At 46.3% G+C, this 14,962-nt stretch overlaps 1 protein-coding gene across 1 annotated transcript in view; it reads left to right on the top strand.

Annotated features, from left to right (window-relative positions):
* Positions 1-10,772, top strand: part of LOC110521744 (cadherin-2) — an 83,617-nt gene extending 72,845 nt beyond the window's left edge. The window contains exon 16 of the mRNA XM_021599575.3: positions 9,151-10,772. Within this exon, the coding sequence (XP_021455250.3) occupies positions 9,151-9,357 (207 nt within the window). The 3' untranslated portion in view covers positions 9,358-10,772. The remainder of the gene's footprint in view (positions 1-9,150) is intronic.
* Positions 10,773-14,962: the final 4,190 nt, after the last annotated feature.

Here is a 14,962-nt window from a genome sequence, read left to right as displayed (position 1 = left end):
TAAGAGGTTGGATTTATTTAATGTGTTATTGGGATGGTTGTTCCAGTTTAGATTGTTAAATGAGACTGCCTTAACCATCTTCTCTACCTTTTCTGCAGCTGCGTGTTATTAAAAGTTCCTATTGTTGGCTATTGGCTGGATTCCAATAGGAATTATATAACGCTTTGCAAACCAGTAGAGGTGGGAAACCGAGGTGTTCTGAATGCTTCCTCACTTTTTACTCTGAGATTCTTTATCTGATCACAATGCCCATTGGTGCCATCTGCTGGTCAGCAATAAATAGCTGCATTTTTTTGTTGTACTCTCCACTGTTTTCATCACATCTCCATTGCACAGCAGTAAAAATTTAGCTTTAGTAGCCTATAATCAGTTGTTTACTATTTTTCAAAAACATTTTTTTTTTAAATGGAATCTATGGCATTACTTATGCTGCTTCATTTAAGACAGAAGCTTATACTATACTAAATAAAACAAATTATTTGAACATCATTGCAGAAAGTATGGTTTAAGAACAACTTACACACACAAAACCCAGGAAAGAGATTGTCCAGGAAAGACTGAATTATGAAGAAGAAAGGTACAAGAACTAAAAAATCAACTGGCAGCGCAGCAGTCGATTTTCACAAGGCCTGGGACCAAAGGGAAGGCGGCAACCGTGGCCTCTTATCGTGTGAGTCGCTTGATTACTAAGCATAAAATGTTGTTCAAAGATGGAAAGATGATCAAGGAAGCATTTCCAACTGCCTTTTTGTAAGCTTGTCTCCATTACTACCGATGGGGCACCCGCTATGGTAGGCCGCATTAGTGGGTTCGTTGCATTGTGCGAATGATATGATTCTTTCCCCGACTTTCTTAGTTGTCACTGCGTAATTCATCAGCAAGCTTTGCGCCGGAAGATGTTAAACATGAAAGAGATGATGGATGTTGCGATGAAGATTGTGTGTTCTATTTGAGCAAGAAGCCTACAGCGGAGGCTATTTCACGCTCACTTAGAAGAGACTGAAGCGGAGCACACAGACCTGCTACTACACACGGATGTGCGGTGGCTGAGCCTGAGGGAACTTTTTAGGGATATTCTGTGAGTTGTTGCCTGAAATCAAGGAGTTTCTCAAGGTCTCCAAACATGCAGAATATGCACAGCTAGAGGACACACAGTGGCTCCTGGATTTAGCTTTTCTCACTGACCTAACTTACATGCTTAATGAATTGAATATAGAGCTGCAAGGAAAAGGTAAACATGTAATCGACATCATCAGCTGTGTAAACACTTAAATGCAAACTACAACTGCTCACAAGAAAGCTGCAACGTAAGGACCTGCACTTCTTTCAACACATACATTGAAAACTTGAACGTCAGGGCAAGGATACAGCACAGCTTGACAGTGCACGTTACGTAGAGCAAGTCCAGAGCATCTTATCTGAGTTTGACAGTCGTTTTACAGACTTTGCATCACTTGAGCTTATTGCCACTTATATGTGCTTTCCGTTTGGCACAGACCTACTGTAAATGTGGAAGTCATTGCCTCCAGAATGGGATCACATTTTCAGTTGGACACAACTATAGCAGAAACTGAAATGCTCACCCTTCAAAATGACATTCTGTTAAAATGCAGGGCAACCACTGAAATGAAGGAAGAATTCTGGGAGCTCCTGCTAGAGGAGCCTGTATCCCAAAATAAGAAAATGTGCTCTCAACTTATCAGCCCTTTTTGGATCGAACTACCTCTGTGAGTCTGCGTTTTCTCACATGAAGATAATAAAGTCCAAGAACAGATCTACTATGACTGATGACCACCTTGTGGCCTGCATGAGACTTGCAACGAGCTGCTACAGCCCTGAATATGAAAACCTACTTGCCTCCATTGTGTGTATTGGAGGCGAAGTCAGGTGCAGGAGAGCAGAGGGTAGTGAACAGGCGCAATTTATTCCGGTTTAGAAAACAGCACAAAATAAAATAAATGTGTGTAACAAAATCCACAATATCCAAATACACGTAACACGAAACAATCCTACACCAAGACATAATAGGGAACAGAGGAATAAATACATATGAATTGATTGGGGAATGAAAACCAGGTGTACAGGGAACAAGACAAAACAAATGGATACATGAAAAATGGAGCGGCGATGGCTAGAAAGCCAGTGATGTCGACCGCCGAATGCCGCAGAACAAGGAGAGGAGCCGACTTCGACGCGTGGCTCCAGCGGTGCCTCTGGGACGACCAGAGGGCGATGCGCAGGGCGATCCAGCCAGCGACGGTAGAACTCACGCAGTATTTCAGGGTCTAATGCATCAGCCACCCGAACCCAGCACCTCTCCTCCGGACCGTACCCCTCCCACTACACAAGGTACTGAAGGCCCCCCGCCCGACGCCTTGAATCGATGAGAGAACGGATGGAGAACGCCGGGGGCCCCTCGATGTCTAAAGGGGGCGGAGGAACCTCCCACACCTCAGACTCCTGGAGTGGACCAGCCACCACCGGCCTGAGGAGAGACACATGGAATGAGGGGTTAATATGGTAATCAGGGGGAGCTGTAACCTGTAACATACCTCGTTCACTCTCCCCAGGACTTTGAATGGCCCCACAAACCGCGGTCGCAGCTTCTGGCAGGGCAGGCAGAGGGGTCAAGAGCCAGACCCTGTCCCCTGGTGCGAACACCGGGGCCTCACTGCGGTGACGGACCGCGCTGGTCTTTTGGCGCAGCGCGGCCTGCTGGAGGTGACCATGAGCGGCTTCTCATGTCTCCTCCGCGCGTCTGAACCACTTGTCCACCGCAGGAGCCTCAGTCTGACTACAATGCCACGGTGCCAGAACTGGCTGATACCCCAATACACACTGAAAGGGGGAGAGGTTAGTGGAGGAGTGGCAGAGCGAGTTCTGCGCCATCTCTGCCCAGGGCACGAACGCCGCCCTCTCCCCCGGCCAGGACCGCAAAATACCTGCCCACATCCTGGTTCCCTCTCTCCACCTGCCCATTACTTTCGGGGTGGAAACTCGAGTGAAGGCTGATCGAGACCCCCAAACGTTCCATGAATGCCCTCCAGACTCTCGAACTGAACTGGGACCCCGATCAGACACTATATTCTCAGGCACCCCGTAGTGCCGGAAGACGTGTGTAAACATGGCCTCCGCAGTTTGTAGTGCCGTAGGGAGACCGGGCAGAGGGAGGAGACGACAGGACTTAGAGAAACGATCCACAACGACCAAGATCGTGGTGTTCCCCTGTGAGGGAGGTAGATCCATTAGAAAATCAACCGACAGGTGTGACCAAGGCCATTGGGGAACTGGTAACGGATGTAGCTTACCTCTGGGCAGGTGTCAAGGATCCTTACACTGGGCGCAAACCGAGCAGCAGGAAACATAAACCCTCACGTCCCGCGCCAAGGCCAATCCGATCCCCGGATAATCAGAGGAGGGTGATGTGTGGGCCCAATAGATCAACTGGTCATGGACAGCAGACTGAACGTACTGAAGTCCGACGGGACACTGGAGGGGAGCGGGTTCAGTATGCTATGCCTGCTCAATGTCCGCGTCCAGCTCCCACACGACCGGAGCTACAGGGAAGGAGGCCGGGAGAATGGGAGTCTCATCCATGGGCCGCTCCTCTGTGTCATACAGCTGGGACAGTGCATTTGCCTTCACATTCTGGGAACCTGGTCTGTAGGACTGGGTAAACACAAAACGGGTAAAGAACATGGCCCACCTTGCCTGACTATGATTCAGTCTCCTAGCTGCCCGGATGTACTCCAGGTTGCGGTGGTCAGTCTAGATGAGGAAAGGGTGTTTAGCCCCCTCAAGCCAATGTCTCCATGTCTTCAAAGCCTTAACCACAGCCAACAGCTCCTGGTACCCCACATCATAGTTCCGCTCCGCCGGGCTGAGCTTCTTCGAGCCTCTGACGTGTCCACCTCCACTATGAATGCCAAAGAGGGATCCGGATGGGCCAGCACGGGAGCCGAGGTAAACAGAGCCCTCAACTGCCCAAAAGCCCTGTCCGCCTCAACAGACCACTGCAGACGTACAGGACCCCTTCAGCAGTGAGGTAATGGGAGCAGCCACCTGGCCAAAACCCCGGATAAATCTCCGGTAGTAGTTGGCAAACCCTAAAAATCACTGCACCTCCTTTACCATGTTGGGAGTTGCACGGCTGCTATGCGGTCACTCTCCGTCTCCACCTCTGATGTGGAAATGCTATACCCTAGGAAGGAAACGGACTGTTGAAAGAACAGGCATTTCTCAGCCTTGGCGTACAGGTCATGCTCCAACAGTCGTCCAAGTACCTTGTGCACCAAGGACACATGCTCGGCGCGTGTAGCGGAGTATATTAGAATGTCATCGATATACACCACTACACCCTGCCCATGCAGGTCCCTGAAAATATCATCTACAAAGGATTGGAAGACTGAGGGAGCATTCATCAACCCGTACGGCATGACGAGGTACTCATAACGCCCTGAGGTGGCACCCTGAGGTGGTACTAAACGCCGTCTTCCACTCCCGAGATCCAGTTTAGTGAAGAAGCGCGCCCCGTGCATTGCCTACATTGCCGTGGCGGGTAACTGTACCTCACCGTGATTTTTTACATTTTTACATTTTTTATATTTTTATTTCACCTTTATTTAACCAGGTAGGCTAGTTGAGAACAAGTTCTCATTATAACTGCGACCTGGCCAAGATAAAGCATAGCATTTCGACACATACAACAACACAGAGTTACACATTGAATAAACAAAACATAGTCAATAATACAGTAGAACAAAAAACATGTTAAAGTCTATGTACAGTGAGTGCAAATGAGGTAAGATAAGGGCACTTGTTAAGGCAATAAATAGGCCATGGTGGCAAAGTAATTACAATATAGCAATTAAACACTGGAATGGTAGATTTGCAGAAGATGAATGTGCAAGTAGAGACATTGGGGTGCCAAGGAGCAAGACAAATAAATAAATACTGTATGGGGATGAGGTGGGTAGATAGATGGGCTGTTTACAGATGGGCTATGTACAGGTGCAGTGATATGTGAGCTACTAAGACAACTGGTGCTTAAAGCTAGTGAGGGAGATATGAGTCTCCAGCTTCAGATATTTTTGCAGTTCGTTTCAGTCATTGGGAGCAGAGAACTGGAAGGAAAGACGACCAAAGCAGGAATTGGCTTTGGGGGTGACCGGTGATATATACCTGCTGGATCGTGTGCTACGAGTGGGTGCTGCTATGGTGACCAGTGAGCTGAGATAAGGCGGGTCTTTACCTAGCAGAGACTTGTAGATAACCTGTAACCAATGGGTTTGGCGACGAGTATGAAGCGAGGGCCAACCAACGAGAGCGTACAGGTCGTAATGGTGGGTTGTGTATGGGGCTTTGGTGACAAAACGGATGGCACTGTGATAGACTTTATCCAGTTTGTTGAGTAGAGTGTTGGAGAATATTTTATAGATGACATCACCGAAGTCGAGGATCGGTAGGATGGTCAGTTTTACGAGGGTATGTTTAGTAACATGAGTGAAGGATGTTTTGGTGCAATATAGGAAGCCAATTCTAGATTTAATTTTGGACATGAGATGCTTAATGTGATTCTGGAAGGAGAGTTTACAGTCTAACCAGACACCTAAGTATTTGTAGTTGTCCACGTATTCTAAGTCAGAGCCGTCCAGAGTAGTGATGCTGGATTAGCGAGCAGGTGCGGGCAGTGATCGGTTGAATAGCATGCATTTAGTTTTACTTGCGTTTAAGAGCAGTTGGAGGCCACGGAAGGAGAGTTGTATGACATTGAAGCTCGTCTGGAGGTTTGTTAACACAGTGTCCAAAGATGGGCCAGAAGTATACAGAATGGTGTCGTCTGTGTAGAGATGTACCAGAGAGTCACCAGCAGCAAGAGCAACATCATTGATGTATACAGAGAAGAGAGTCGGCCCGAGGCTTGAACCCTGTTGCACCCCCATAGAGACTGCCTGAGGTCTGGATAACAGGCCCTCCGACTTGACACACTGAACTCTATCAGAGAAGTAGTTGGCGAGGCAATCATTTGAGAAACCAAGGCTGTCGAGTCTGCCAATAGGAAAATGGTGATTGACAGAGTCGAAAGACTTGGCCAGGTTGATGAATATGGCTGCACAGTAATATCTCTTATCGATGGCGGTTATGGTGTTGTTTTGGAACTTGAGCGTGGCTGAGGGGCACCGATGACCAGCTCTGAAACCAGATTGCATAGCGGAGAAGGTAAGGTGGGATTCGAAATGGTCGGTAATCTGTTTGTTAACTTGGCTTTCGAAGACCTTAGAAAGACAGGGTAGGATAGATATAGGTCTGTAGCAGTTCGGGTCTAGAGTGTCACCCCCTTTGAAAAGGGGGATGACCGCTGCAGCTTTCCAATCTTTGGGAATCTCAGATGATACGAAAGAGAGGTTGAACAGGCTAGTAAGGGTTGCAACAATTTTGGCGGATCATTTTAGATTTGATTGAGACCTCTATAATCAATGCACGGGCGCAGACCTACATCCTTCTTCTTCACAAAAAAAGAAACTCGAGGAGGCGGGTGAAGTGGAGGGCCGAATGTACCCCTGACGCAGGGATTCGGAGACAAATGTCTCCATAGCCACCGTCTCCACTTGTGACAGGGGTACACGTGACTCCTGGGAAGTGCAGCGTCTACCAGGAGATTTATCGCACAATCCCCCCGTCGATGGGGTGGTAATTGGGTCACTTTCTTCTTACAGAAGGCGAGAGCCAAATTGGCATATTCTGGGGGAATGCGCACAGCGGAGACCTGGTCTGGACTTTCCACCGTGGTAGCACCAACGGAAACCCCTACACACCTCCCCGAGCACTCTCGCGACCACCCTATGAGAGCCCTCTGTTGCCAGGAAATGGTGGGGTTATGACGAGCCAACCAGAGAAGACCTAGTACCACAGGAAACGCAGGAGAGTCAATGAGAAAGAGACTGATTTTCTAATCATGTCTCCGTGGCAAGGGAGATGGTGGCCTCCCTGGTTAGCCAGGACCCTAATGGTCGACTATCCAGAGCGTGAACCGGAAAAGGTCTATCCACGGGAATAATGGGGATACCTAAACTAAGTGCTAACGCTCTGTCAATAAAATGCGGGGAGAACTCAGGGAAACAAACAGGTACAAACAGGTGAACAGCAGAGGACTCTGGATGAGAGTGGTGCATATTCACCTGAGGCGACACCAGAGTGCCCTGCCTGCTTCCTCGACTCCCAGAGGGACCAACCCGGCACCGACCAGCAGTGTGCCCTCTGTGGCCACAGATGGTGCACGTGAAGGCTCCTCCTCCAGCCTCCCTACGCGCATCCCCTCCCAACTCCATGGGTGTGGGAGCGAAGGGCGATGGAACTGACAGAGCCCACTCAGGCCGTCCACAGATGACCAGCAGGTTATCCAACCAGATAGACATATCCACCAGTTGGTCAAAGGTGGTGGTGGCATCCCTGCAAGCAAACTCCCGTCAGACGTCCTCACGTAAGCTGCATCGATAGTGGTCGATGAGGGCCCTGTCGTTCCATCCTGCTCCGGCGGCCAAGGTCCGGAACTCCTCGCTCCTCGTCCCCTGCCTCAAATGGAAAAGTAGTTCACCCGCCACTCTACCTTCAGGCGGATGGTCAAAGACAGCCCGGAAGTGGTCCAACACCGCGTCTTCCTACCCCACACGGTGCGGCCCATCCCATCATACTCCCTGGGAAGGGAGAGACGTATTCCACTGGAGCTGGATCCGGACGGAACGGGTAGAGATAACCCCGGTTGAGCTAGTCGAGGGACTTCCTGTCTCTCCCAGCGGTCCATGGTCTGGACAACGCGATCCATCATTGCGCCGAGATGATGTAGCATAGCCGTGTGTTCCTAGACGCGTTCCTCGACCCCTCTGACCGGTGTACCTGCTCCTGCTGACTCAATGGTTGGTGTAGAATTCTGTTAGGAGTGTGTATCAGAGGCGAAGTCAGGTGCAGGAGAGCAGAGGGTAGTGAACAGGCGCAATTTATTCCGGTTTCCGGAATTCCGAACAAATTGATACATGAAAAATGGAGCTGCGATGGCTAGAAAGCCAGTGACGCCGAACGCCGCCCGAACAAGGAAAGGAGCCGACTTCGGCGGAAGTCGTGACATCCACCCAATGCCAAAAGTCACACAATGGTAGAAAATTAAGTAAGTTGCACTTATTTGCGGAAAACATGTTATTTGTCCACATTATATTTGGGTATCAAATAGGTATCATAGCAGCAGGTCCATACTCAGTGGTGTGTTGCGTTTCATACATTTTGTGGGTTGGTTTCGATTTAGAGACTGTAGACCTCATCAGGCTGGCAAATTAAAAAGTAGATTGGGCATACCTGCCTTACAGTTTTAGAACAACACCCCAAAATGAGTTACTGTAACACCACAGGTGTTATTTCCCTAACACTGAGAAAGTGTAACAGCATCAGCAAGTGTTAATTTATGGGGGGTTTTGCAACACCCATGGTGTTTAAGGACTCAACACTCTTGAGGTGTTAACTTTTCGAAGTGTTGATAAACTAAGGTTAACACTATTTGAGATGGTCCAATATATTTTCTATGGAAGTGTTACATTTAACACTGTGGTTGTTAAAATTCTGATCACAAATTTTCTGTGACTGAGACTGACATGTTCCAAAAAACATGTCTAGAGCCTCATCTTATCAGATTTATTTGATTGATTTTAGCACTGTGACAAGTCGTCAGTCAATGACAAAGTTATTATTATATTATAACAAAGTCTGTCAGCTGTGGTGTGTGTGTGCACGTGTGTGTGTGAAGTATGGGTTGGCTTTAAATATAGTGCTGTGCTCAGTAATCTGCTGAATCTCCTCAGAGAGACAGACCCAGCATCTGTCTAGCCTGACCTAAATCCTCCTCTTCTCTCCTCCACCCTCCATAATCCCTCTTTTTTCTCCTCTACCCTTACTCTCTTGCTCCCTCTATCTCTCTCATTCTATATATCTCATTCCCCCTCTTTTTCTCTCTCCTGACAATTTTTTTCCCTTTTTCTCTCTCTTTCCCCTACCTCTTTCGCCTTTTCCCTTTTTGTCTCCTCTTCTTTATCTCCTTTACTCCCTCCTTTTACCTTTTATCTCTCTCCCCTTTCTCTCTCATTATTTATTTATCTCCCTCCACAGGGTCTGAAGGCAGCTGATAATGACCCGACAGCGCCTCCCTACGACAGTCTTCTGGTGTTTGACTATGAGGGCAGTGGCTCCACCGCTGGCTCCCTCAGCTCCCTTCACTCCTCCTCTTCCGGCGGAGACCAGGACTACGACTACCTCAGCGACTGGGGCCCGCGCTTCCGCAAGCTGGCAGACCTCTATGGTGGAGGGGACAACTAGGACTAGCCCCGTGCTGGGGGGAATTGGCAAGGGGTGGGTGGGATGGGGGAGGGAACATGAGTGGCACTTTTTTATCATGGGACAGGGAAGGAGTGCTGGTTGTAAAGAGACTTCTATTTTGGCTGACTTGAACAGAGGACAGAAACAAAGTGGAGTATGTTGGTGTGGCAAATGCTAGCCTAACCTGCTAGCATACAGGATAACTGAGCCTAGTGGATTGTCCCCCATATGCTTAGGATAGCTAAAACTCAGAGGAGAATATGGTGACTGCTTGCCTAGCCTGCTAGCATGCAGGCTAACTGAGGTTAGATTGGAGTTTTAGCCTACATGCTAAGGGTCGCTAACAGCTCGAGTACATTTCTGTGGCAACTGCTAGCCTAGCCAGTTAGCATACAGGTTAACTGAGGCTAGCGGAGTGTTAGCCCACACGCTCAGAGGAGAACATTGGAAGTAAACCGACCGTTGGTACTTTGACGGGTAGTTAATGGCGAATGAGAGAGTCTGGGTGGTCGCTCAGCAGTTAACGATGTTAAAGACGCTTAGTTACACTTGAATCTCACAGTACAGAAGCGCTGGGGTGAAAACGTGCCTTGTTGTACATTATTTTGATTCTGTTTTAGTTTTTTGTTCTTCATGACTTTCAAGGTCCTGACTCTAGCAGGGATTTTCGTCTGTAAGAGAGCGGATGTTTAAAATGAGGAACGCATGCTTCACCACGTGTGTTTGATGTGTGAAATAAAGTGTTGTTCAGGTTACACCTCACTGCCAGAGTGTGTAAGTCATCTTCGTTGCCATGGAGACACACAGGATGAACACTCCCCATTGCTGGATCGAGAGCATTGAGAGATGACATGTACAGTAAATGCTAAAATACTAGATAGTTTCCCTGTTTTTCTTTGTTTTGTTTTAAGCTTTTTTCACATTGTAAGTTTTTGCTAAGTAAAGTCACCAGTCCTACATTTTGTAGTAGACATATTGTTTAGTTACTCTGAGGTTTGGTCGGTGGAGACGACCAAAACCAGAGTGGGGTCAATTCCATTTCAATTCAGTCAATTCAGGAAGTAAACTGCAATTCCAATTCCAAATTTTTAACTGTAATTGTAATTTCAGTTTACTTCCTGAATTGATTAAATTCAAAAGGAATTTACTCCAACTCTGACTAAACCAAGATGACAATGATGATGAAGGTGTTCATTCTGTCCGTTCATCTGCCTTAGTGTTCATCTGGTACTCTTCTCTGATTGGCTACTCACTGTAAACACAAATATGTACAGATTGTATTTTATTTTTGGTTGTTGTTCTTTTTTGAGCGTGGTCTCTGAAAGTAATGCTACTATCCAGAACGTTGTATATGTATAATTTGGATTACAGATTAAAAATGTTTTGCATGTTTTTATCTTTTCATTATACAAAAAGGTATTTTCCAAATTTTTACGCACACACACACACACACACACACACCCTTTATTCCCAACTCAGGGATTCCAGCTCCTTTTCAGGGTTATATTTTCTCCCTCTCTCCTCTCCGTTCTTCCATCTCTATTATAGACATTAGTGTGGTGAGGATAGTGGAAGGGGCGTGGGCTGTTAATATGTATCTGTGGTTTGGAGTTTAGGTTGCTAATGCCTTAGGCAGCATACAAACCACCACGCTACCTCCATCCTACTCCTCCACCTCACTGCGTGCGTGCGTATGTACGGAGTCCTCTGTGGGCAGTTCTTCAGTCCGGTATCTGTTGATCAATCAATGTCATCTTCAACCAGCTACTGGCAAGTCCTATTTTTAAACTACACAATATATCTCTCTCATCCCTCTTTCCCATCCCTATTCTCTTTTCCTATTCTGCTTTTCTCATTCCTATATTAACACCCCCCCCCCCCCCCCACCACCACACACACAGACATCTATCTTTACATTATTTCACTCTTCCAAGGGCCTTTATCTACAAATACACACAAGGCCTTTAATCAATCAACACCAGTAACTGGTGTTGATTGCAACTCCCCAACGGGCGAGGCAAAGTTAAGTCATGCGTCCTCCGAAACATGGCCCGACAAACCGCGTTTCTTAACACCCGCTCACTTTACCCGGAAGCCAGCCGCACCAATGTGTCAGAGGAAACACCGTTCAACTGACAGCTAGGTCAGCCTGCAGGCACCCGGCCAGCCACAAGGAGTCGCTAGAGCGCGATGAGCCAAGTAAAGCCCCCACCGGCCAAACCCTACCCAAATGACGCTGGGCCAATTGTGCGCCGCCCAATGTCACGGCCGTTTGTGACACAGACTGGGATCGAAACTGGGTCTGTAGGGACGCCTCTAGCACTGCGATGCAGTGTCTTAGACTGCTGTGCCACTCGGGAGGAATATGTTTTATTTTTTAATTGCACCTAGTTTATTATCTAAACATTGATTTCCCAATTAACTGAATGGTGGGGGTGTGTATATAATAGTCTTATATAAACACCACATGCTGGCCTACTGTACACACACACAGACACACTCTTTCTCTCTCAGACACACACACACGCACACTGTAATTCCCAGTTTGTTATTCTGTGTGTGTTTGTCCTCTAATTCTCCCAGTGGGGATGCCTGAGCTGTAGCGTACTGTGGAAGGTTTAAATCTTCTCCTTTCTTTCTCTTCTTCCTTTGTTTTAAATCCAACATGAAACACATTGTGGTTTCACACTGGTTTCACTCTCCAGTGTGGCATCCATTAACTCCCTCAAGGGCATGTCAGCTACTGTATATCTTTACTCTACAGCCTGCCGGAGACAGAGAAGAAAGAGGGGAGAAGAAAGAGGGGGAGACAGAGAAAAAAATGAAAGGATGCTGTTTGAATAAAACAGAGTTGAAAGAATTATTTCCAACTGAAACGAGGAGGGCAATATGTTCAACCAACACCACTTTATTACCTCGATGCACTCACTACCTGAATACAGAAAGAAATGACAAAGACAGAGCGTTTTATGACTTAATTGGTAGGAGGAGCTAATCATCATTCCCCTTTGGTTCGTAGCAGACTATTGGCAGTTACAAAGTATAACAGAAATGACAAGTAATACCCCTCCCTCTGTCCCTCAAATGTGATCATGGGTTCTACTATGGCCAAGTGTCACAGACAAGATGCACCTTGCTTTCTTTCCCCTTCATTAGTATGTTCTTAGGTGACAGTTTCTTAACAATAAGTCCATATACAGTGCATTCAGAAAGTATGCATATCCCTTGACTTATTCCACAGTTTGTTGGGTTACAGCCTGAATTAAAAGTACATGAAATCTATATTTTTCTCTCACCCATCTACACATGATACTCCATAAAGACAAAGTGGAAACATGTTTTTATATATGTTTGTGCATTTGTAAAAAAATGTAACACAAAAATATGTAATTTACACAGGTATTCACAACCCTGAGTCAATACTTTGTAGAAGCACCTTTGGCAGTGATTACAGCGGTGAGTCTTTCTGGGTAAGTCTCTAAGAGCTTTCCAGTCCTGGATTTTGCAATATTTGCCAATTATTCTTTTTAAAATTCTTCAACCATACATTTTCAAGTAGATTTAAGTCAAAACTGTAACTCGGCCACTCAGGAACATTCACTGTCTTCTTTATTTATTTTTATTTTAGGGGTACATCAACTTTAATATTGCAGATATATTGTGGCTTCCATCAATGTAATTGTCTGAATCATTTCCCATCCCCCATATATATTTTTTATAAATATATATACATCAAATATATACTGTAAATGTATTATTTTCCCCTAACCCTACCATCCCTTCCCTAATTGGAGTAAACTAATGGAAAACAACTCTTAGGCCTTTACCTCCATCTTATACAAACTATACTGTATATATTTTACAGACATAGTATATTTTACAATAACCATATTTTGTTTGTTTTTATTCCCATCCTTCAACTCCACTCAACCCCTCCCATCTATCTCTGAACAGCATTCATTTCTATTTGTCACATATTTTTCAACTGTGCAGTGATATTTCACTGTCTTCTTGATAAACCACTCCAGTGTAGATTTGGCCTTGTGTTTAAGGTTATTGTCCTGCTGAAAGGTGAATTCATCTTCCAGTGTCTGGTGGAAAGCAGACTGAACCAGGTTTTCCTCTATGATTTTGACTTTGCTTAGCACCATTCCATTTCTTTTTTATCCTGAAAAACTCCCCAGCCCTTGACAATTACAAGCATACCCATAACATGATGCAGCCACCACTATGCTTGAACATATGGAGAGAGGTACTCAGTAATGTGTTGTATTGGATTTCCCCTGTCACGCTGGTATGAATGATTCGGGAAACAGGGGTAGGAATGCATAATAGGGTTTTTTATTAAGCCCAAATTACGGTGTACCATGTAAAGGAATGGGGATGAAGACCAAACAAACACGTAACAAAATACAGAGTACAGGTACAAGCGCACAATGATTAACACACGGGACAAGACCCGTGATCATTTGCGCAATCCACAATGACACGAAAGCCAAAACACAGAGCACAGGTACACGCACCAACGGATATTGTAACAATAATCGACAGCCCAATGGAAACCAAAGGGCACACTTATACAAGTACTAATCAGTGGGAATAGGGGAACAGGTGTGCGTAATGAAAGTTCTGGAGGGATCTGTGACAGTTCCCCCCTGAAGCGCTGCACCAGCAGGGCAACGACACCGGCCTCGAGGACGATCAGGACCCGATGCAGCTGTCAAAGTTGGGTCGTCATCGGGCGGGCCAGTTTCCGCTGCCAAAGTTGCGGTGTTGTCGGACGGGCCAGTTGTAGCTGCTGAAGATGTGTCGTCGGACGGACCAGTTGTGGAGACATCGGACGACTCAGTTGCAGCTGCCGAAGTTGTGGCTGCGCCGGACGGAACAGTCACAGCGATGTCGGACGGGCCATTCCCGCTGTCTCCCTTAATAGTCGATTATTCTTTCACGCGGATATGAATGAGTCGGGAGACAGGCGCAGGAATGCGTAATATGTTTTTTTATTTTACCCAAATTACGGTTTGTAAAGGCACAGAGACGAAGACCAAACAAACACGTAACAAAACACAGGGTAAAAACCCAAAACAAAGAGCGAGGAGTACCTTGATTAAATAACACACATGCACAATGATTATCAGACCCGTAATCATCTGTGCAATCCACAATGGCACGAAAGCCAAAACACACAGTACAGGTACTCACACGTACCAACGAACATTGTAACAATAATCGACAGCCCAATGGAAACCAAACGGCAGACTTATACAAGTACTAATCAGTGGGAATAGGGGACAGGTGTGCATAATGAAAGTTCCGGAGGGATCCGAGTCATCCCCAAACATAACATTTTGTATTTGGTAGAAAAAGTTAATTGCTTTGCCATATTTTTTTTATTTTTTAGTGCCTTGTTGCGAACAAGATGCATGTTTTGGAATATGTTTATGTACAGGCTTCCTTCTTTTTCCTCTGTCATTTAGGTTAGTATTGTGGAGTAACTACAATGTTGTTGATACATCCTCAGTTTTCGCCTATCACAGCCATTAAACGTTGTAACTGTTTTAAAGTCACCATTGGCCTCATTGTGAAATTCCCTTCCTTTCCGGCA

This window comes from Oncorhynchus mykiss, chromosome 4 (assembly GCF_057628025.1).
Source record: "Oncorhynchus mykiss isolate SJ-2025 chromosome 4, ASM5762802v1, whole genome shotgun sequence".
In the NCBI taxonomy this organism is placed as follows: Eukaryota; Metazoa; Chordata; class Actinopteri; order Salmoniformes; family Salmonidae; genus Oncorhynchus; species Oncorhynchus mykiss.
Note: the sequence above shows the minus strand (reverse complement) of the source record. Positions and strands in the feature narration are given on the sequence as shown.